The 25,134-nt window shown below is 42.4% G+C and overlaps 1 protein-coding gene across 5 annotated transcripts in view; it reads right to left on the bottom strand.

The window, feature by feature from the left end:
* Positions 1 to 25,134, bottom strand: part of MACROD2 (mono-ADP ribosylhydrolase 2) — a 918,876-nt gene that overhangs the window by 5,759 nt on the left and 887,983 nt on the right. For all 5 annotated transcript variants that reach the window (XM_052784123.1, XM_052784121.1, XM_052784124.1 and 2 more), the window contains 2 exons: positions 5,891 to 5,974; positions 2 to 70 (listed from right to left, as the gene is read on the bottom strand). In XM_052784123.1, the coding sequence (XP_052640083.1) occupies positions 9 to 70; positions 5,891 to 5,974 (146 nt within the window). In that variant the 3' untranslated portion in view covers positions 2 to 8. The remainder of the gene's footprint in view (position 1; positions 71 to 5,890; positions 5,975 to 25,134) is intronic.

Here is a 25,134-nt window from a genome sequence, read left to right as displayed (position 1 = left end):
CCTGTTACTTAAGCTTCCCGCTCTGTTTCCGTAGGATCATTTATACTTTCAACTTGACTATTCATTTCAGCTGAAACCAAAATGAGACAGTCATCAAATTCTATTCATGGTACTTGTTAAGTTTATCATGTCGAGTAATAACCGCTTCTAACCCAAAGGGGACATTTATTGCATTAAAAATTCTACGCCGTAAATCCGCAAAAAGGTCTCTTAGGCCAGCCATCCTAGCCTGCGGTTCCACGGAAACCCTGACAAGCAGTCCTGCCAGGGCGTAGGCTTCAGCATCGCTAGAAATGCAAACCTCTGGATCTAGATTTTCCCTTTGGTCCACATCCATCCAGTGTGACTTTGGCGCCCAACCGAGGTGTCCAGCTCAAGAGCTCAAGGACCCTCTGTCTCTGTAGGCCATAGGCAGAGATATAGGTATCTCCAAAGGGTGATTTAGAATTTTTCTGGGCTAAGCAGTCTCGATCCTGTGATTCAAACATCCACAGGCTTCCGACAAAGTTCCCAGCAGGACCCGGGGCTGAGCTGCGGGCCAAATGCAGATCCATCTCCAGTTACAGAGATGCTGCTGCTGCCTCTGGGTGTCCTGGAACTGCAAATTGCTGAAGCCTAGGAGAGGATTCAGGGGCAACATCACTATACTCCTACACATACTAGTTCACTTGTGTACTACCCATTTACAAAACCAATCTTCTTTTTTTCATTTAAAATTACTAAAAACTAGGAAATAATTTAAACAGAAGGCTTAAACTCATTTCAGCATGACCTTTGTCAAAAATATCATCTAAACTATGGCAGATGATTGGTCCTATCTAGACTAAATAAAAAAGGGTTACTTCAGCACGTGCATTTTTAAGATTAGTATTTAGTATTTGCTCTGCAATGAATGTGAATGGAGCCATTTATATTAAGACTTTTTTCCTTTCTTTAACCTTGCTTTATGTTGTGGTATCAACTGCAGATTACAAGTCATTTGACGTGGGTGACGAGAAAAAACCTCAAACCTGAATGGGAGATTTGGAAACTAAGGGAAGATGGGAAGGGGGAGGGGAAAAAAAGCCAAAAATCAATAACTATGCTACTTCCAGCCAGGCAGTATGATCTCTTTCTGAGTCAACATCATGTCAATACACCTGTTAGGGCTTTGATGAATTATTTGTAAATTATTCATCATCTATATGCAGAACAGATACCGTAATGGCTTCCTGGATGTATGCAATGAATAATAAGAAAAGTATCCGCTCCTGATTATGGAGCTCTGATGCACATCACATTTAGTGATGTTGTGTTCTTTACATGCATTTGCATAGCAAAGACAGGATGCTTAATAAAAAATCATTAAGGGAAGGCTGCTGTGCACTGATGACAGCAGCCTTTCTCAGCCTCATTATACTGGCCAGTTTCACTGCCTGGGTTTTCTGAAAATACCGTAAGGCTTCACTCATGTTTTACAGAGATCTCCTGCAAAACTAAAGCTTGATTTGAAACCTGAGGTTAGGCTCCATCAGCATCCCAGATGAGTACACCTCCTTCCCCTTCCTTTTATTATGGCTACGAGCAGTTGACCCCTGCCCGTCGTGCTGATAGCATGTCACATAGAGGGAGTCAAATTGCAAACTGCCTGGGAATGCTTTCAGGGCAACGCGAAAGCATGGAGGAGCCCCGGCGGAGGCATGCGACCCAGGGCCCCTGCCAGCAGGGAAGCAAGAGGAATCACTGAATCCCACTGTTTTGCAGTGAAAATGGCAGCCAGGCATCCTGCATCACCAGTGCAAAAAGCATCCGCCATGCACGCCACAGTGGGAAGATGGCTTGCAAGTGCTAAGGCACAGGCGGGTTTCACTATTCGCTTTTTCCTATGTGTTTGTGACTAAGCTCAGCTCTTTGCATTAATGCTGGTAGGGACAAGAAGATCTTACTGAAGGATAAGCTTTTGCAGACCACTGGGTGAACCCCGACAACAGATGTCACTACAAGGCCACCTACACAATTCTCTATATTTAGCTGGAAAATAACACGGCAGCAAAGCATCTACTGCAAGAGCAGATGGAAGAGCTGCCACTGGGTACGGCAGGGATGTGACTCACAGCTCTCATTGCCTCCCAGCACGAGTTAGTGTCAGAACGACATTGTTAGCCCTGGGCATGCTACATCTGATCGTATTGCAAGCCAAAAGTGGCCTTCTTCCCGCTAAACAATGTTTTTAGAGGTGTTAAACTGCTAACTTATGTTAGCGGTCTTTTTGTACCTACCATAATACACTACAACAGCCAGCAGCTCAGCAAAGCACCTGAAGTTCAAGGAGGCTGCACATCTCCTAAATTCGGTTTTACTTGCTCCCCCTTCTGCAGCTTCATGCAGGGTTTTTTATGCCAGAAACGGACATTTCTGTGCAATGGAAATGGACATTCCTATGCACTCTCCCTGTCTGTTTTCCCTTAAATTTTGGCCTGTTGGGGAGGACCTGTCTGCACCTCCTCTCTCAATCTATTACCTGCTTAGCAGCTCTCAAATTATGACCAGGGAAGGATTTCCCCCCAAAAGCAAGCAAGTTCCCCGCAAGAGGAGAAGAAATAACCCAGCAAATAGTTCACATCCATCAAAGCGCTGCAGTTGCTGGTGACCCAGTGGATGCGTGTCGGCAGCAAGGCATCCTGCCCCTCCCCTGCAAGAAAGCTACGTGCTTAAAGGTCAGCTAGCCAAGAGTCACAGCGTAGCATCTAAGTAGAGAAGACAGGCAAACAGGAGACTGGAAAACCAAGTTTAGAGTCATCTGCGAGAGAGTGAGCACATTTCCCCACCCCAGGATATTATGCTGTAGACCTGGATGGCAGATGAGAGCAAAATATTACCATCTTGATTTAAAGAGGAGCTTGGTCAGACTCTTACTTGCAAACATAACCTATTTCCTCAGCCACTTCCTAAACAATGTTTCCCCTTTGCATCCACATAACTTGGCTATAGCACATTCAGCTATAACTCCAGACTGCCTAGAAAGAAAACCATCTATCTTGAATTCAACCCACTCTGCAGCGATGAAACACATGCGCCTGTTTACTTGGTAGTTACTTGTTTCTTGGATATTACATCAACACCAAAAAAGCATGAGGGTGTTAGCTGTTGAGACCTTGCTTCTATATTGCTTTGGCGAATCACATGAAAGTCAGGATGCTGATGGCACATTCATCAGCCTGCACCAGCTTATAAAAAAAATGGGAAATTTCAGGTTTGACACTGCCTTAATCTTTTTCTTTTCTCCTATTGTGTCAGCAAGTCAGGATACAACTTTCCACAGGCTTGAAATAAAAAAGGTGAATGAGTAACCCCATTATAAAAGGAGTGAAGAGTTTGATCCACCTAATACCAGCTGGAAACTAACATCCACCTTAGCAATCTTTAAAGCTTTGGTGGCGTAAAAAAAAAAAAAAAAAGAAAAAGAAAAAGAAGACTAAAAAAAGGCTGCCGGCAGGGAAACATCATTTAGGAAACCAATCACCAAGGGTGGGGTTTGTCATCATTAAAAAATACTGATCAGCAAATCCGTCCTGGGTACGAGAAATTTAATATCCAGCGGGTCTTCGCTCTGGTGGCTGATGGAGATTGCCAGTAGCAACCTGTATCTCTATCCTTATTCAGGCTTATGTGCGCACCCTCTGACAGCTTTCCTGACGGAGAATCACGGCCAGCTTTCAAATAATAATAATTTCTGAAATATATCACTATTACAGCTCTGCCTACTAGATGAACGAATATGAAGATCCACCTAAGCTCTCTAAACTCTCTGTATTTCTAAGGCACTTTTTGCTGTGACATGGTACATGAAATTAAAACACAAGAGCTGGGCTGCCAAGGGGTACCTGGTGATATATGCTTGTGATTTCAGCTGTGAAGTGATGAGCTCTCCTGGGGCTGGAGGAAGGGGACCAGAGAAAAATAGGCAATTTACATAAAAATTACCATCAAAGGGAACCTTTTTCTTTTTTTTTAAAATCTCAAATAGTACCCAGTACATTAAAAATTGTAGGGCTTTTTTTCAGCAAACCTTAACCCTTCAGATAAAACAGAGCATGGGGAGTTTGATCCTTCCTCTGTTCTGCTTTTTTTAAACACGTAATAAATGTCCACAAGAAAAAAAACACCCTATAATATAATCCCATAGCAATTTAAGCTGGAGAGAAATGAAGACTTCCTTGAACAGCAGAGTACTCTTCTGCAGCCTTAGCAAACACCCTTTTCCTGTCCTTTCATATAACTTAGAAAGTTAACAGAAAAGGAAGTTACAGGATGAGTTATATGTAGACGACCTTACACGATAAGCAAGATTTGAAACAAAGAAACCTATCAAGATCATAATTTCAGAAGCTGTCAGCTGATGCAGCTGTGCTGTGCTACAGCACACGTTACAAGAGCTATATGATCATTTTTCTTTCCAGCAGGAAATCCCTTAAGATATTCTTTTAGTAAATTTGGATTTGTTTTCACTAAGTAGCCCAGACCATTCCAGGGATTTGAAATTCAAATATTTTAATGTGACTATGACTTTTTGGTTTGTTTGTTCAGAGGATGAGGAGAGAAGGCTGGTTTGGCTTTATTCTGCACACTCATTAGTAATAGCATAATCTCTAGTATTTAAAAAAAAATAAAATCCATTATGCATGCTTTCTTTTCCTATTCTTGCAAAAACTTCCCTACAGGCCAGTATCTAAATCAGCCACCGATTCAAATGCTGCAGCACGATCTGACATCAGAGAAAGGAAATCAGCATTAGATTCTTTGTGTAACTAAAATAAAAAATAATATAATTGTTTTGTCTTTGAGATGTAAAAAAGTATGCCTTGAATTTATACTATGTCAATGCTGAAGAGGTTAAAGAAGGAATCAAAAATCAGTCTTTGCTACAGAGAGGGGTCCACTTCACAATAATAAAACGGGGACTGGAACCCCAATTCCAAAAGCACTGCCTTTTGGAGCAGTAAAGAGGGCTTTTTGGGTAAAAACCAAGAAAGCCCCTTATGTAGCTTTGTTAAGCTATAGGAGCCTATCTAGAGGAGCAATAAAGGGGTTGCCTCACCAAAACCCAAGCATCGGGACCCTGATTCCATCCAGTATTTCTTTACACACAGAAAGAGCCTAGAAAGCCTTTTTTTTGTTGTTGTTTATGAATATGTTAGGCACTGCAGAGCTGGCGCACCATCCTGGTACTCAGCCCTTGCCGGGTCCTTGCCAGACAGATGGGTCATCTGCTCGCTGAGGTCAATAAAAAAAAAAAATTCCTTTCAAAGTCAGGAGATTTGGCTTGATAATGTCCACAAACCTGACTGCAACTGCTGTTGGGTCACCAAATCATGACAGTTTTATCAATAGTAAATGTTCTAGGGAGAGAACTTCCATCTGCTACCAGACTGAGCTAAGCAGGGACTCTGAATGAGGAGGAGGAAGGGAAATTGGCTCCGAGCTAGAAGGAGGCCAACATACGAGCTCAGAGTGGTTATGCAGCCAACGCTTGCCCCATGATGGAGTTAGGCACTAGCACTGGAATTTTCAAAATACTATCTTATGAATCCTGTATGAGACAACACACATCCTGGCCAATTTGATATACAGATCAAAATTATGGTGGGCCTTAAATATTTAGTTAAAAAGCAAGTGGACTGAATATAACAACTGAACACATAAACCCAGTCAACTAGAAAAGCAGGGCTATGGCACTGAAAGGTACTTCCACCAGACTTCCAAGACAGTAGAGATGTACAAATTCTCAAGAAGACTCAGTTGAAGAGAGTATAAATATAACTCCTATTTTGGGGGGGAAGTGTAGAAACAAACTCCAGAAAGGTATACTTCGTATCCGCCTCAGGACAATTAAAATATTAGAACAACATACCATCCTTATTTGAAACGTCTGCTGCTTCACATGTGAGGTCAACTTTCATAGGCTCCACAGAAGTTTTCTCTTTCCCTTGCATCCCTGTAAGACAAGCCAAAGAAGGAGAAAAATCAATACTTACAGTACCCGATTAATGTATAATTCTCAACTCCATATGCCTGGGGTTTTTTTCCTTTTCTTCTGGCATGCTCTTACCTTTATAGATTCTGCTGCTGTATAGCGGCAGCCATTAGAGAAAAAGGCAGAGGATATAGGGGGAGGAACATAGTCTGAAAATAATTGCTTGAATATTTGTAGCAATCTGCACGCTTTTCTAACTGGGATTGTTAAAACCATATCATGGTGTGTGCTTCTGCCTCCCTGCCATTCTTTCCTCATCATTTTTGAAGAATCCCTTCTGCTCATAAAATGCAATATATGATGGGGATGTAATCACACTTATAAAGTTTCTCTAGCTAGCAGAATAAAAATAGATACAGTGAGAGTTCAAATATACCAGGTAGTCAGGCACAAACTAGAATTTGAATTTAGGAAAACTCATTTTATCATTGTAACTCAACATTTCTATCTCTTCTGCCTCAGGCTTGTCTGGAAGCTTAGATTCAATCTCCTAATAATATTTGAAATGGAAAAAAAAAGTGGGTTTGCTCTTTCATACAGAGTTCTTCTAATATTCTGACATTTAGAGTGCCAAGAAGCCAATTTTTAGTTAATTTCTGATTTAGCTACTTCTCTACTTTTGTGGCTGCTATACAGCCTGTTGCACCTATCCTGCGTTTGAACTACAGGGTGTCAAGCTATTGATTGCTAAGCAATCCAGACATTTGGGTGGTTATTATGAGACAGCAAAGCGTAGCAAGCACCAAGACATCTCAAAACCAGTTTACTCTTAAACTGAAATAATTTACTTTTTCAGCAACAGAGATTAAACATTCACAGTCCCACAACCACCTCCCTCCCCTTTCTGTGGAAGGCTAGAGTTTTTTTTTTTTAATGCACTTCAGTGCACTACAGTTATTTTGTCCATAAACACACATACCTACCACTGAATTTTTCAGCCAGTTTTTCCTTCTAATCGTATCTGCGAACCAATACACTTTCATGGAGATTTTAGTCTCCTCTGTGCTCTCTATGTTGGCAATGCTATTCTCACAGGCAACTTCCAGCACACTATGGTCCTACCAAGCATCAAAATGCTAAAAGAAGAACACAGCACATACAAAACCCAACAAAAAATAGCCACTGGAAAGCTGAATTAGCCATCTCGGCAAGCATAGGGGAAAGTGGGATGGATGGCTTTACAGTCATGGAGATGTCACCCATCATTATAATAGATCTTAGTATTACTGCAGAAATCCTTTGGTGAATCATTGTATCACCAGCTCTACCTCTTCCTCACTGGTTTAAAATTATCTCCCTGTACAAACAAACAAAATGCCTGTAAACATCTGTGACAGTGAACCCCGCATGTCAGTGAATGCCTGAGATGGCCCCTTTGAGGGTGTGTCAAATCCCTGATGCTTCTCCAGGGAATTCAGGAGAGTGAGTGTGGTTTTCTCCTGAGGTTTCTTATGCACCAACAGGCCTAAGCTTTCCCAGCATTTGCCCACCGCTCTTTTTGGCTCACAGAAAGGATAAACCCAGGTCACTTCATCACAGAAGCATGCACACATGGCAGGAACTTGTCAAGTACAAGGCTGAGAAGGTATGTTCAAAATCCCTGCCTGACTTCTCCTAGCAAAATCAATATGAAATTTGGGTGACTATGAAAGCACTGATTGATCAAGGAAGATACACTGAAATTCAGGTTGTGCTACATTTTGATTAGCGAGGGGAAGCAGAAAAGCAAGATTTTGGAAAATTAACTGTTCCACCACAAGTGCAGCCTGCAGCGGACGCAGCCCTTCCCACCAAGACACTCAGATGTCTGATGTAGGGATTTGGGATCCCTGCTAAATAGCAATGCATGCTGACTGGCAGCTGATGCCTCTGCATCTGACTTTGCCTCCTCTAAAACATCGTCTGTTAACCAAGTAAAGCAGATAAGATAGCACAGGTTACGTCTTGGCTCCCAGTTTCTCTAACAGCTAGAGATAGCTAGCGTCTCTCCTGTTGTCAGCTCTTAAAGACGCCTGCATGAGGTTCCCAGGCCTTATCCCAAGATCTCCCATTAACTAGCCGGCACGCCTGGCTTCACCACACTGCCGAAGGGTTTCTCGCTTTCAACTTCAGAAATCTCTCATGCAGCTGACAGGTGCAAAGGATTATTGGCACAGCGTTAGGTGAAGACAGAGCCTAATTAAAGAGAAGACATTTTGTTCATACGCATGCGTGTGTGCATATGCACATGTGCTAATTAGCGCTGCCGTTGCAGGGACGAAAGCAGAAGGCATTGAGGGCCCTCAATACCAAAAGCTACAGGTTCGCCTCTCGGGGTAGGCAGCCCTAAAGGGAGGCTGGAAAGAGCAACAACAGCAGCAGCAAATTTGCAAAATTACTTTTTGAGAGGTTTAGGGTCATAAACATTGTCAGAAGAACACTAATGTGTTTTCTGCTTTTTCACCTTCTTTCCAAGTCTGAATAGCTGATTCCCCATCCCTTCTCGGAAGGGAATATGGCCATATCGTTTTTTTTTTATAGTGTATGTTGATTGTTGGATATTGTCAGCAAGAAAATGATAGTGGGAAACAATGTTCAGGGACAAACAAGGCAGAAGATATTTTAAACCTCAACAAAGCTAAGCACCACTGCAAACCTTGGGAGGAGGCTTGCACATTATATCATCCAATTTTGGGAAAGACTTTCAAACTCGGTTAATATAAATCTTCCTTTCTTCCATTGCTATTATTGTGGGTGGGCGACAGGAGCATTCACTATACTGCCATGCATCTGGAAAGGGTATTATCCAAAAAGCTTCTTCCCCGCCGTGCAGTAAAACCAAGTGCCACACAGAAACGAGCCCGTTTCACATAAACAGCAGAACTCAATCAATACCAGAACCGCCTTGACAACCAATTTATTCTAGAGGCCTTCCCTCACCCCCTTGTTTTGATTGCTTCAGGTTAGAGCACAAACAAGCGAGGTATTCTGGGTCTCTCAGCAGGAGCTGAGAGTTACCGAAGGGGAGGGAGCCTGGGAGATACCACTTTCAATTTCAATTACCATTTCCAATTGCGCTCCTGACAGAGCTCGTTACCTGAACCCTTTGCAGTCTGGTTACACAACCAGCCTAGCACTAAGTGACAACAGGCTTCTGGCACGGGCAAGGACGGCTCCCAGCCTTTTGAAATGCATAAGACAAGTATATACCAGGAAGATCAAAATCTCTGTAGTGTTACTTCATCTTTTTTTCTCCTTTATAGTCACAATCTGTCAATATTTCCACGGGGTTACAGCTAATACACTGTTCTTTCTCTAGAGAAATGTGGTTCCAGATTGATGCATGATTCACAAGATTAACATGAAGATGTGGTGGTTGTTGGTACATTAGCATCAATTTTAAAAGTGCCCGAGTACAGGGGTCAGACACCTATTCTCCACACCCCTGATAAATCCTAATAAGTAAAAACTGTAAAAAGTGTAACCCTCCCCCTTCCCCTCCTCCTCCTCCCTTTGCACAAGGTTTACATCTATTTCAAGTGATAAAAGCAGGCAACTATGCAGGCTTAGAAGCTAACACACAGCAATCCATAAAACTCATTTTTACTTGATCATCAGCAAGGCTTTGCTGTGTACTGAAGAGCACCTTTGTAATCAGGAGAGAGAGGAAGGCTCCTCTCCCAGGTAATTCAAAGCAAAATCCCAATGTAGTGTCCCTAGAATTGATGAATCATTCCTGGAAGGCACCTGAACTGGGTTTCTGCTCTGAGCTGCCCACCTTAAGGGAGTTTATTTCTCTTTGCTGAATACTGAGGGAGCCTGGGAGATTGGGCTCTCTCTGCAGAGCCCAGCCTTCGAGACCAGCCTTGGCAGTCCTTGCACGGGGCTTGGGTAATAAATGAGTACTGTCAGTGCAATCAAGCAACACCAAGATAACTTAAATCTTAAAAATTCCCCAATTTTAGAAGTCTTGCAACTAAGTGGGAAATCCTGGTCCCTAAGATCATTCTGAATATTTGAGGAAGAAAAGAGTTATCAATAATACAACAGTCCAGACAACTACTATTTTTACAGGCAAAATGGCAAGGTCATTATTCCTATAACATGTCTGCCCAGCAATTTTGGGAGTTGCCACAGGAATTCCAATAAAATACTATCCTGCCCATGGGCAATTTGCAACCAGAGGAAATTCATTAGTCGTAAATTATTTGTAGAGCAGTTGCTTCTACTCATATTACATACTTTGAAAAAACCACCTCTGTCGTTATGCAATATGAAAACCACATTGCAGCTATTCTGAACAATCCAGATTTCCCTGATTCATACCCATTGAATAAAATTTATTATTTTGAGTTTAGCTGTAAATACACTTCCCCTAATTGGGAGACTCTGAGAGACAGAGGCTCATTAAAATCCAAATTTCTCTGGTCAAAAATTGAAGGCACCATTTTTCATCCACAACAACAAAAAACACAGACAAAGCTCTTCTGACACACAGCTGCATTGTCTTATCTGTCAAAACCAGTTCCATTTTTCTTGCTCTGCAAATAGCCAGAGCTGTTTTTTCCTTCTTCCCACTCATTTCACTGTAGCTCTTTGCTAATGTGACTCTCAAGCCTTCATGTACTTTGTTTACCGCTGTATTTTAATAGCATTATAAATGCTGCTTCACTTAGAAACTGAAGCTGTCCATGATACAAGGGCTCAGTTTGACTCCTGTTCAACACCTCCATCTGGGATGACTGACCCTTTTAACCAGACCAGATTCTACTACATAAAAGATTTATGCTGTCTTCTTGTATGGCTCTACATGCAAAATCACCCAACCTGCTGCTCTTGGGGCTCTAAAACAAACACAGCAATCGCGGTCCGTCTGTACTTTGTTATGTTCAAGTCTGCGGGCAGTTCTCTCCCTCGCTATCCTTCTGCAACACATAGGTCAAGCACAACAGCACCGAGTCTGCAGGAATGGCACTGCTGCAAAGGTGCCTCTCGCTGTTCAGTGTGGCTTCATTAACAACCAACACCTCCATCTGTTAAATCGGGAATATTCTACCTTGATCAACCCCGTCCCCACCCCCCAGCAATTAGGCACCATAGAGATGAAAAGAAAACTCAAGGACGCATATTCCCAAGGGGGGTGTGCTGGCCAGGACGCTAGCTTTGCCGGGCTTTTGAAGGCACTGAGCATTATTTCTTAATGCCATGCGTGGGCTGTCAGGATTCACGTTGCAGCCCCTTCATCGTTAAATGGAGTAATTACCCTTCCTTTTGGCATTTTGGCTTTTGTCTCCCAGAGTAACCCAGCGCAATGAAGCTCCCCGTCCCTCCAGTGTAGCGTGCATCCTCTCAGCTCTCTGTGTTTGTGCACGCAACTGTACCTAAAGGCATCACACTGCTTCCAGCCACTGTTATTTCCAGCTCAAGCTGAACCACAATTTTTTTTAACACGATTTAAAAGTGTCTAAGATCCACTTATCCCTATCCCCTTCCAGCCCTTTATTAAACATACTGTTAGTAAATCTTATTATGCCTCCTTTTCCCTAAAGGTGGGAATGGGAGGGTAGTGAGGATTGTCTCTCAGCAATATGGTCCATAAGACCCATACAAATTGGGCATTTCTAAAATTGCTAATGCCCTTCAGGAGCTCTTTGTATCTTTTGTCTCTCTGTAACAACAGGATAAACCTGCACACAGCAGGCTCTTGATGAATACAACGGCATATCATTTTAAGGAAAGCCCTTTTTGAATTTTTTATTCTTAAAAAGCCTTAGCTGTGCAAGAGGCCATGTTGCTGTTTTCCAGATGCTCTTTTTGTGAAACCTCTCATCAGAGAAGAAGCCTGCAGCACAGAATATCTGAAATGGAGCACCCAGAAACTTTCATCGCAGTCCTCAATCGCTGGCTGTTAACACAAGTAAAATGTTGCCTGGTTGTACTCAAACTAGTAGATCACCTGTCCCGAATGGCTTCCAAAGCCCTTGTGCTCCACTTCCCTGCCTACAAATAACACAGATAGCATGTCCAGTGGTATTATGAAAAGTGAAGGGTTTCTGAATTAATACAAATGGCAAGATTATTTACCTTTCTTTCCCATTCTGTCATTTTCCCTTCCACCCTCAACCATTTATGAAACTCGTAAGTGATTTGGTTCAGTTCCTGATCACTAGCTTCCTGATCCTAAAAAGCTGCATAGGTGTGAGGAATTACAGCACTGAAGGATCCTTGTGCGTAAGCCGCAGGAAATTTCCAGGTTTCCTAAGGCTCAGCTTTCACCAGGGGAATGATGTTGGGCATTCAGTTGGGCATTTTTCTAATTCCACAGCCATGGGAGCAAGCCTGCTGAACGACCGCCGGCTGCCAGAATGATACGTGAACCTCCACTCCCATCACAACATTATTTCCTCCGCACACTCACCATGCTCATTACCATGTACCTACTCTCTCTCCATCTGTCCTCGTACAGCAACTTTAATTCCTCTTTGCACCACTAATCTGGGGTGAGGACTCGGTCCTTAATTTTGAAGAACTGATCCGGGAGCCCAATGGCTTTAATAGGCTTTGCTTTCCCCTCCAACATGAACAACTTAATAGCTCGTGCTGCTGCTGGATTTTCCATCAGCACATACTGTGCCCCTATTCCACTTCAATCTTGCATTCACTGTATTTTCTAAGCATTTCAAATGATCTTGAGACAACCGCAGCAAATCAACAGACCGAAAGCAAAGAGGTCCTGTATCTCCTAAGTAGGGCAGATTTGTCAGAATGACACACTGTTTGTTTCAGAAAAGGGAAAGAAACTTCCCGTTTCCCTCCAAAGGAGCCACTCCAAACAGAAGAGATCGTGCCAGTCCTCAGTCCTGAGCAGCTCCACTAGAACTAGGTGGGTGCTGGGAGTGAATAGAAACAATATTTATGAAAGAAATTACAAAGAAAGGGTGGGGAGGGAGAGGGTAAGAACCTGAGAGGACACAAATAGCAAATTGCCCAAGAACTGGCAGTTAGAAAAGTTCCTTTCAGGCAAGCACCCTCATCTTTTATGAAGTCCCTGCTCTCTGGCTACAGTGGAGAGGATGATGGGGTGAAAAAGTGTGCCATCCGCACAGGACAAAAGGAGGCTTTGCCTGAGTTTCTGATAACATGCAGGTGGGGCTGCTCGCCCTTATGGCTGCAACAATTTATTTCTGGGGTCACTGCTTCTGAAAGAGATTACTGCTGAGTCGAAGAGTAGCCTTGGAAAATATTCTGTTCAATTCCTTTTCAAGGAGACTATTGCCAAGTATATGAAGAATGAGCTTCGAAGTAGCAAGGAACAGCAGCAGAAGGGTAAATAAGGAGAGTGTATGGATCTACCTGAAAGGCAGTTACAATACACAGTGTGGAGAAAGACTCTTCCCTATTATTTATCCAGAGACCACAACCTAAATTTTGCAGCTTAAATTAAAACAGAATATTCACAGGAAGGAGAGGCACATGAAGTTCAGCAAAGTTCTGCTAATAGACATAACCTTGCAGGTATGCTGTAATTTTTAAACATCTTGTGATATAAAGATACAACAGCCAGCATGAAAAATAAAAATTAATTAAAACCCCCTCAAACACCAAAAAAGCAAACCTCAGTAAAAACTTGGATAACCAGAGGTAGAGTATACAACACACCCAGCTGAAATGTCTTGCTCTTTGGAAAGAGTACTTGCATTTCTAAAGGCTCATCACCTCCTGACCCAGCACTCTGTTTTAAGTTTTAGAAACCTGTTAGCTTCCTAAAACCAAGCTGAACATAACATGAAACTCATTTGCTTGAAAAGAAGTGGTAATTGGCAGCACTCAATAACAAAGACCTCACAGGTGATACTTGTATCTGTTTCCCCTACTGAGACACATGTTCAATAATGATCATTTTTCAAAAACAATTACAGAACCATACCCTTTTCTTTTTTTAACTGAGCTCTGCTCTGACTCCTTCAAAGCCAAAATTTTACAGTCAGCTTTAACTATATGGTGATAAACACAAATCTGCTATAAAGGACTAATTTTGCTACTGAGCTCCTCACCTCTTCCAGTTCTCAGGGCTCTTGTCTCGGACCTGGATGGTGACTCATCAAAATATAACAGATGTTTAAATAAAACACACACGCAGGCACACTTGTGTGTATATATTTACGTTCAAGGGCAGTAAGCAATTTTTCATAAATAAATGGCTGGGAGTTGTTTTCCCTCTGTAAAGAAGGGAATAGCCAAGTGATAGATGGCGGTGCTGGATGTATTACCCAAGGCGATGCTCCCCATTCTGCTTGGAAAGTGCCATGCGCCCCGTGGAGACAAGCCATCGCTGAAATCTGGCTTCTGGAGATTCATGCAGCTTTCACTGTCAGAGGATGTCATTAATGCTGATTGCTGCCCCCATTTCTCCGGTGAAAGCCTGGCACCCTCCTCTACAGCAGTAAGTGAGCCAACACCAGCCAGCCTCAAAGGAATGGGAGGGAAAGCAAACATATTGCAAGTGCTGTATTACCTCCTAAGTGTTAAAAATATTCTGATAAAGAAATTAAAATCCAATTATATATATAAGAGTTTGGTTTGATTAAGAAGTAGAAAATGATTGCTTTTAGGTATGGGAATGTTAAGTTTGAAATGTAGTCATAGGAACTTAGGAACTTTAAGAAATGTACTATATGTGACTATAAGAATACAAGTATTGTCTAAAATCAGTTAACCACAGAAACTTTGACAAAGATTTATTGGTTTATAGTGTTTTGTTCTAGGAAGCTAAGGAAACCGTCATGGACACCAGTTTGCTGCTTGGAAACCCCTTACCCCTCCCATCTCGATCTGAGTATCGAGGATTCTAATCAGTAGAGTTAAGAGAGATTAACCAATGATTGTTTTAACATAAGAATATTAATAAAATGGTGTGACTGAAGGACCAATCAATATAAAGGTTAAATTTAAGAATAGACATAGTATGCATTTTTATGTAAACTAATATAGATGATAGTGAGAATCGTACTGCGCAGAATCACCTGAGAGGTCAAGAAGCGGACAAGTGAGGAAGACTATGGAAGACCACCAGAGGGCTTCTGAAGACCACCAGAGACCTTTACTGCGCTTGCGTAAAGGACATTTACATATGTTAATAGTTTCCCAGAAAACTAATGATTATGTATAATGTTTCTCGGAAATCTAGTGAATATGTATAACAGGTGTGTATTTAACTGTATCGTTAGACAAGACAGGTGCACACGATAGGTGGAGCGATCCCCCGTGTGCCCAGCGCTGCAATAAAGGAGTGCCTGCTTCTTAACTTCTCATTGCTGTTAAGGAGTTTTATTCCGGATTTCGGCAACATAAGCATGGATGCCATTTTTAATTTCTAGTGGTAACTGGATGAATATAAGACCAAAATTCTACAATGATGACATGGAGTAAGATGTTTCCCCAGGAAATAACTACATCAGAGCAAGGGGTGGTCTAACCTCCAGCTGCCCAATGCCAGCAGGCAATAACCACATCCTCCTCTGAACACAGAGCATATAGAAATAAGCCATGATAGAACCAAAATTCCCAAATCACAGCACTGTCAGAGGGAATCGCATGCCACCTACTCCCAAACCGAGACAAGCCTAAAAGAACAACCTAGCTACTACTGCGGGCATTTCAGCTCCATGGTGGCAATCATGCTCTTCTATCCATTTCAGTAGCATGTCTTAAAAATCAGCTTTTAACACTGACATTTTGGGGTGTGAGGGAGGTGTAGAGCCAGACAGCCATAGCGTAGCTGGTGTTTAACACTTGAAATACCCACCCGTCCTCCTGACACTCACCTCCTCCCATGAAGCCAAGGGTATTTCCAAAACACTGAAAAGCACAATGGAAAAGATGACTCCTGTGGGTTGCTTTTAGAAAAAAGTAATCCACCAGCCTGGATGTTATCATCTGCACCATAGCAGTATATCGGCACATGATGATTGGCTTGGCCAGTATTTCCTGGCAAAGCTAAAGACTGGATTTAGATTACCAAATAATTGACGTTTATTTGCTGTATTTCCTGGAGAAAATTTTAAGACCAAATTCAAAATTCTTAGTGTGAGGTAGAAAAATTTTGCCCACAACAGAGCTTCCAGAAAAGCAATTTTGCAGGCCAGGAAAAAGCAAGTGTCAGTACTGGCAGTCATACACTTGCTTCTCTTCCTTGCAGAGAGCCATTATGCAGTGTTTTCTAAAATTGTAAATGTTCTTTCTGGCTCACAATGGGAAACAACACTAATATGCATCACAGGGTGTGAGATAAAATGTGCGGCGCTATTGTTGCCTTTGATTTGTCTTCCATTTATATCAGCGCTCAGTAAGAATTACACAAAGACAGAGCTGCAGTTTTTTCTTCTCAACTTTTTCACATGTCATCCTTGGTTTGGTTCATAAATTCTAGGGTCTAACTAGGATGTTACATCGGAGACAGGAATTTACATTTAGATAACATAATGCAAAGAATACTAACAACCATAATCTTCCCCCTCCTCCAAACAGCTCTAGAGAGCTTCCCAACTGACCTCAGCTTTGTAAAACAGGGATCTGGCTTATTTGCTTTAAGCTGAACATTTCTTTCTCTTTCTCCAGTAACCTACCATTCAGGGTTTTTTTGGTTGTGTGGGTTTGGGCTTTTGGGGGTTTTGTTTCCCGCTTCCCCCCTGCCCCTTTTTCTTGATTTTAGCAAGTCTCACTCCCTGTGCTGCCCTGACTTAGTCTCTAGCTATGAAAATGGCTCCAGTTTGTAGTCTGGGAAAAAGCCTGGGAAAAGACCCTGAGCATCCCTAGAGTGGGGGAGTGTGATAACTACAGGAGGAAGGCCACTTTGTTTCTTGTGAGTTACCTAAAAAAATAGGTAGCAGACACCCCGAAGAACAGCTTTCTGATTGTGGGACACTTAAGAGAAACAGCTTTTCTTCTTCAGGACACTACACAAGGACTCACTAGTCCTGGGCATACAAAAAAACACCAACATGCATTAGAGCCACAGTAAACTGCTCCAGAGAAGTCCTCAGTCAGGTTCATCAACTCTGATATCTACCAACATTGACACCCAGGTCCAGTGATTTACCAGATTTGCAGCTCAGTTTAGGTGGAGGGGGCAAGTACTGGGGGCTTTTTTGTCTCCCAAACAGCTTTATTCCTAATAATGCTTCCCCTTATACAAGCGCGTTCCCACTGTTTGAAGAGGTCTATCCTGCTGTTACTGGTCATGCTGGCACCTTTATAAGCAGGAGAACAAGGGGTCAGAAATTTACTCTAGGTTTCACACATATCAGAGACTTATTTGTATCAAAAGAAAGTAAATTCAAATAGCAAGTTAGACCAAGTCTGGCTTATGACTAGATCATTACTGTTACATTGGGTAAAAATTGGAGCAACTCATTTGGGAAGCTTAGGCACATTTTGTTCTCAGCCATCTTGCCTTCACTCCAAATTATTGAAGATTCCTCAAAGTCCTGTTAAATCTCAAGGCACCAGATAGAAAGTGGAGGCCAAAAATACAAACCACATAACACAAAGTCTGAACAAAAGTCTTTAAGAAAAAAAAAGGAGGGGGAAGGAAACTTTCAGTTTTGTCTCAACGTATTATCTCAAGAGAATATGCTTTCAAAAAGACCAGGATTTTTCCCTTTAGCACTGGTGATTGTATCCCCTCTCTCCATCAAACACTCTTAACAGAGAGGTTGTTCTAGATGCCAGCAGGCATAGGTCAGTATTTTCAAAAATAGGTGGCTAACATCAGGACCTCTTTAAAATGGAGTTTAGACCCTGATTTTCAAAAGCTCCAAGCGCTCAGCAGCTCCAGCTGGCTTCAAAGGGTCTCGCTTCATGAGGTATTTGGGATGTGCTCAGCATTTTTGAAAATCAGGCCACCTATTTGGGATCCTAAACACGGACTTAAAAATTCAATGCCAATTCTCACTGCACTAAGGATGACACCACCTCTCTAACCCGTGCTTAGAAAGCTCAGTGACATTATAACTAACAATATGGCTTTTGCCTTCTTTTTCCCACAACAGAATTTACAGAACTGCTAATAAAACCAGTGTCTATCATGAAAACTGGCAGACTCTTGAGTCTAACAAGATAACTATAATTTTCCTTGAAGCTATTGAGCAAGTCTGTAACATCTCCCAAAATCCTCTTAATAATTGATGGCTAACACGGGTTCCTTACAATGAGGTGTCCTGAAGGTCAGCCAGAATACAGCAGCCAGTGCTGTGGGATACTCAGAAATGCCACAGGCCATATAAAAGTACTGAAACCCAGGCTGGCGCACTGCAGTACTTAGCCCTTCCCGTAATGCCATCCCCCTGCTATGTGGTGCCAGAAAACTTAAAGGCAAAAAACTTGGGATCTTAGCACCAAAGTCAAGACCTCTACCAATTAAGCCAGAAGAGAATAATTGTGTTAGCAGTTTAGAGCAGCGGACTTTTGTCCTGCTAAAGGAGGATGACATGCACACATAAAAAGCATTTCCTCAAGCTAAACTCCTTCAGATTGCTGGATTTGCACCATGTTTTACAATTTATTCATAATGAAGAGCTTTTAGCTCATGAACTTGCAGATGCCCAAAACCTTTTTATCATACAGCTTTCAACTGTTCTGGGCTTAAAAAAAAAAAAAAAAAAAAAAAAAGAAATTGATACAGTGGTTCCACCCTTGGGTCAACCAGCAGCAACATCTTCCCTCCTCTTCTCCCCTTGAGTACCCACAACTGGAGGACAACACAGAGCTTTTGCCAGCACATGGCATGAGGGTCAGAATTAGAGGCTGCAGATGTGCACTATTTCTCATGGTCCAGGTCTGCAAGAATTTGTATGCCAGTGTAAGGATTGCCACTGCCCACAGTCTCCACAAATGCCTCGATGTCTGTTACTTTCATGGGAACTACTGAAGCTTTCAAAAGAATGCAAAAAGTGCTAATCCCCTGGTGCGAGTGACTTCAGCCTTGACAGACGGTTTCCCAGAGTCACAGATAAAACTTAAGGATTCAGCCATAAAGGATTAGGAGTGGTGTCACCTAGAATTAAGTCAGTGGCCTTGAACCATGTTTTTGTTCAGCGCTGTCAATAGCAAATTTCACAATCTTAAAAACAAGGTTTATTGAGTTTCTTTAAATATATATATCTCTTCATTTCCTGAGTAGGTTTAAAGGTCTAGACAATTCATGTTATATTGTTTCATATTTTCCATTTTTTACTACACTTCAGTGCACTAAAAAACATCAATCTGATAGTCTGAGGAGACTCAAACAACTTCACAACTGTGCACAGGATGTTTCTTAGGTATATAAGGAAATAAAATAAACACCTTGCATGGCTGTTTTCACATCGATTCTATTTTAAATACTACAGACCCTAAAAGGGGAGAGCCTGTTACATAGAAAATAGGTGGTCTGCCTAAAGAGTTTATAGTTCACAGCAAATGTAGATAAATATCTTGCCTACTTAGCGACCCTGCTATTCTGAAATAAGCACCTAAAAGAGGTCCCTACATGAGATGTTCTTTAAGTGTAAAGGCTGTGGCCTTTCAGTTATCAGGTGTAGAGATTATTTGGGGCGGTAGGAGAGAAATAAGCCTTATGCCTTAATGGGTTGTTTCAGTTCACACTGAATATCTGCAACAATGCCAAGCACTGATTGAAAATCTTACGAGGGTCCTAAGCACAGAGTACCACTGATCCTCAGCCTGGTAAAACCTGCCATAATTTGGGAGTATGGTGCAAAACTAACTTTGACTTAGTACCGTGCACTACAAGTTGACAAGGAATTTGCACGGCAGAGGCTAACTTGCATTTACACATGATAGCCACAGGTTTTAGGCTTGGAATAAAGGAATGCAGCCTTGCAAAAATGCAACAGCTGAATAAAACAAAACCTTACTTAAGCCTCAAATGTACCTCAAACATGGGGAAGGAGGAGAGGCTAAGTCTCCCTATCATGCCACGTCGTGCGGCACCTCGCAGAAGTTTGGGCTGCTTTTAAAGCAGCACCTCCCACCATCAAAGCTTGCAAAACCGCTTGGCTCAGGCTGGAGACCAGCCGGGCAGTTGGCAGCAGCCCTACCACCACACCAAAGGCACTGCAGCTACTGCATCCCGCAGGCAGCGGGTGGTCCTGCTGCACAGGGAACCGACTGGAAAGGCACATGTGGAGTTGATCAAAATATTTCTAACAAAACCCTTTCCTGAATCAAATTACTTTTTTTTCCTCTTTTAAAAGAACAGATAGTTTTATGGGAAATGTCATGTTTTCAGGGACTCATACAAACATAGCTTGAGAAGCCCAAGATTTCCAGACAAACACTGGCTCTTGCCAAAACTATGAACTGAAGCTATTAGATTTCTGTTAAAAAAATAATAAAACAAAAAAGTAAAAAACCTCCCAAATTTAAAAGGAAATGAGTATTTTTTGATTTTGTAAAAAATTTTCATGGAGGAAGGAACAAGAGGGAAGTGCTTCTGACTAGGTAGCAGGAAGCACCTATGAGTGTGTGTGTTGGTTGTTCGTGCAACAAGTATTTCTGGCAGAGCTAAGCAAGCTGTTCTCTAACCAGCAGGAGCTGGAGGAAGCCTGCTGGTCACAGATGATACCTGTATAAGACAGCAGTACAACTGTGCTGGAAATCCATGAAATGGATGATTCAAGTAGGCTGATAAGCATGCAAAGCCATGAAATTTAGGCTGTGCATTCCTTGGGTAGAGACAACTGTGTATGGCACCTTGCATGATATTACCAGTTCAAGTTCAGGAACTGTGTTGCATGCTACATGGCAGTAATGATTGATGATGATAGTAACAACACTAATGGTTAAAAAGATCCTGCTTATCCTTCTGCATGTTCCCTGTCAGCAAAATTCTTCAGTTAAGTTTCATTTCCCTAATACAGTAGTAATTCGTAACCCAAGAGACGACTTAATAGTGTACCACTTACGGTAGAATAGAAAGTATAATGAAAACAGACCCAAATTAAAGCTTGTTAAGTTCAGTTTACCAACTCTTCACTCTCGTGGCATGTTTGCTATAGCAAGCTTAAAAGTTCAGATCCATTTTATTTCTGCCTGTCCTCAGGTTTACTAACTCTGAATTAATGCAGCTTCTTCCGCAGCCCAAACACAAAAGAACTCTGCAAATAGCTGAAAGAAATGATAAGGACTCCAGGTGACATAGATCATGTACTGTACACACAATTACTTTCCCCAGAGTGAGCCCACGTAGCAGCATTTTGTGACATTCATCATTAAAGTTCAGTCCTTGGAGTGCTGCCATTGTGGTCATGCGCAGCAGGCTCTCTGCTGATAGAGAACCAAAATAGATAACCAAAAGCCATCCCTCCTGAGGGCAGCACAAAAGTGATTTGATTATCAGGCCTTGGGAAAGGTGGTTTTCTATCCTTAGCTGGTTTTATTTCAAACAGTTTTCAAAGGGCTGCTAGTGGGCCAATCAGTTTAAGTACGTGATGGTTCGTAGCAACAAAACTGTGAAGTCTCCGAAACTACAAACCAGTGAAATGTGGGAAAAAAGTTGCCTTCTTGCCAAAACAAAATTCCTGGTAACATATAGTGTTGGATCAAAGACAAAGTTATTTTGTAGAAACACAGAACTTGCACAAATGTCGTCACGAAGGCTTTGGGGTCTGCTGAGTGGCAGCCTCTCCGGTGTCCTCAGCCACCCTGGCTGAGCACAGCCAAGGCTGGACCAGCCTCCTGTCGCTTCCTCCAGCTTCTGTCTACAGACATATCGTCCCAGCTCAGATTTATGCCCCACGTGGGGACACACATCACCAGCAGCAGGGCTGCTCAGTGAGTGACTGGGAAGCCCCTGCAGCTTCAGGCAATGCCTCCTCAGCAACTCCCAGCAGCATCGCAGCGAGAGGACAAGTGAGACAGTAATGGTGAAGCGTGCCCAGCAATTTGTACCTGCCGCAGTTGTTCTCGAAGGGTTAGAGCTCACTCTTTCATTTCCAAAGCCTGCAGCAGGCCTGACTACTTCAAGCTATCAGACAGGATAGGGATACAGTAAAGCATGGAGCAGCTTGAAGTAGTGCAATTTCATTCTGCATATGTGTCCATTGGTTCCTGGCGTCTTCGCCCAAAGACTCTTATATATATATACACACACATATATAAAACAAGCTACTTTAAAAGCAGACTTTGAAATGCCACTGGCTTCCTTCGTTCTGAGCACATTCCCAGGGAGAATGTCAGGTCGCATAACTCATTTGTTATCTTTACACAGAGGAGCTCCACTAAGCACCAGCCATCATAAAAATACTAACATTCCTTTTTGTGGAAAACAAATATAAAAGAAAATCGCAGCATCTCTCAAAAAAAAGCCAGTTAGCACTTCAAAGATTACCACATGGTCTGTAAATAGCAATGTCAATACACCAGGGAGCTGCACTCCTCTTTGTTTAATGACAGCCTGAGTTACTCAAATGGAGGTAGCAATGTTACAGGCCTTCCTAGTGACAAAAAAACTACATCGTGCATTCATTCAGACACACTCTTTGCATTTTATTTCCCTTGATGGTTTAACAAATACCAAGAATTGGAATAGCATAAGAACCGCATTTCAATCTAGCCTTATATAAAGCACTGCTCTCCTCTGGGCAGTGTGCACCCAGCAACATCTACTTTATATATACCGTGAAGGGGAACGTCAGGGAGAAAACTGCAGTAATTGAGGTCACGTCCTCTGTGTCTGTGAAGAAACCCCCTCCCACATTTTTCCGTCATCCATGGACACTTTCATGTATTTACAGCTAGCCATTTTAATTATATCTAAATATTTATCTCCCGAGAGGCTAAATTAGTAGGTATTTAATTCTAGTGATGCAAACACCTGATAGCTGGGTGCTCTCATTTGCCTGTAAATGCAAAACACAAGCCATTGAATTCAGTTATGTGGCAAACGTCCACAGGTACCTCTAAGGTATCTGACATCCCCCACAAAATCTGTGCTTCACATGCTTAAACGGCTCGCTCTCATGCTTTATAGGGAGGGAGGGAAGAAGGGAAAGGGTTGTGTTTTGTTTTTTTTAAAAATCTCATTTGCAGTCGTACAGCTAAAGCTCAGAGATTAATAATAAAAGTGCATACGTGACAATGCAGAAACAAATGCTGTTCAATGTCATATACAAAGCAAATTTATTTTACTGTTAATTAACCAAGCTTTCATCTCAACTGCTCTGATCTGTAAATAAAGCTCACAAGCTGATTTCAAACAAGTCTGGGAATTAAGCAAACAAACAAACAAAAACCCCTAAACTAAAATACCTCAACCCAAAAGTCTCCTAGCACTGCTTAGCTAATTATGTTTGCCATTTTTCATTCAGACCTAAACAGATTAAAACAGGTTACAAGCAACAGTACTCAGGCACTGGCCTAAGGGCAACAGCCCTCCTCTGAATACCACCAGCCATCAGATGCTGCCAAACTCTGCCAAGAACCAAGGGGCATCCCTGGATATTCTGAGAGATAAGAAAGGAAAAGGAGAGATGGACAGAAGGATGGATAGGAGGACAGAGAGACAGAAGGAAAGAAGAAAGAACAAACAACTGGTCCCCAACACTAAATAACATTACATTCTCCTGCAGCTATGCCTAGCTTCCGAGGATTTGCTTTCCAAGCTCTTTATTGAAATTGTTCAGGTCCTTAACTGATCTCCTGGGGGGCGAATCGGGGCAGGGGGGGAGGGGCTGAAAAGCCTTAAGCTGATTAAGCATGGCTGAGACATGCTTGATGAGATGGGAAAAACATGAAGCTTTTGAAAGGGTGAAAAATCTCCAACCATCTGGTAGTGGCATTGCAGAGAGAAGAAAGAGGAAGGACAAAGGGGCAGCTCTCCACAGCAAGGAGGTACAGGACTCCTTTAATTACTGGGTCACTGAGACCATTACCGCTCCAAATGCCTGTGAAAGCCCATGAAACAAGCTTAGGAGGCTCAGCAAAACCAACAGCTCTTAGCAAGAAAAGCAACTGCAAGAAAAGCATCTGCAGGAAAGTGAATCGGAGCAGCTTTCTCCAAGATACATCTGCTAATTAAAAATGACAGGTAATAGATGGGGGTGGTGAGGCCCCCAGATCAGAACAAGACTTTTCCCAGCGACCTCTCTACCTGTCTCCTCCAAGGCCCTGCAGATGGTGCTCTCTTTAAATTAATACCACCCCACCAGCCAGAAGGAAGCTTCTGTTGTACTTGGCAATACAGGTGAACAGCCTGCATTCAGGTTGCAAAATGAATGCCCCAGGTGTTTCACCAATCTGGCAAGCAGCTGATGTGCTCCAGCCTCTTCAGGCCTGGTTAAGGCTCATCTGTGTTTTGCCATCTCTAAAACCAGCTAGAGAAAATCACAGCATTCAGAGGGCAAACTTCACATACCGGAGCAAAATCTGAGCTATCTTTGCTCTAAATGGCTTTGTCAGCCATGAGCTGCGAAAGTGCCAGTGTGATCCAAATGAAGAGCCCTCCCCTGCCTTCTCTTAAATGAGCTGGATACAGCTACAGCTGACTACAGGTGCAGGCTAGCAAAGAGCAAGCTGGTTTCAACACCAGAAGCTGCGACCAAACCGCTGCCAAAAAGCAGCACTACACTAACTCTCGCTTCGGGATGCGAATACATGCAGCTGATTTCCTTCGCTCCCACACACAGATTCTTCTCCAATTATTTCAGCTGTGTGCTGTGATCCAGTCAGATTCTCAAGCTGCACAAGAGCAGGCTATATCCATCCTTGGATGGGAGACCTCATTAAAAGAAGGAAGCGGTACTGGCAATCCAAGGCATTGCACTGTGCTGCTGTCTCCAGGATCAGATATAAAACCCAGGCCTTGACTACACGTGGTGGTTAAATATCCTGTAGCAGTTGTGATAAGAACAAATGGCATTAACCCTGTTCTTCGGCCAAATCTCAACGTGAATTTCTCTCCACCAGGCTCCCCTTGAAGGTTCATTTGGAAGGAGTTCCTGTGTCAAACTATCACATTTTTAATTCATTACTGTTAAACATTGGCTGCATTTAATGCCAGAGGGAACAGTTTCACAAGCAGATTCTGTGATCTCTGTATATATCAGTTTCTAAGATAACTTGGGTTCCTTTAGATAGGTACC

Source organism: Harpia harpyja, chromosome 4 (genome assembly GCF_026419915.1).
Source record: "Harpia harpyja isolate bHarHar1 chromosome 4, bHarHar1 primary haplotype, whole genome shotgun sequence".
NCBI classification, from domain to species: domain Eukaryota; kingdom Metazoa; phylum Chordata; class Aves; order Accipitriformes; family Accipitridae; genus Harpia; species Harpia harpyja.
Note: the sequence above shows the minus strand (reverse complement) of the source record. Positions and strands in the feature narration are given on the sequence as shown.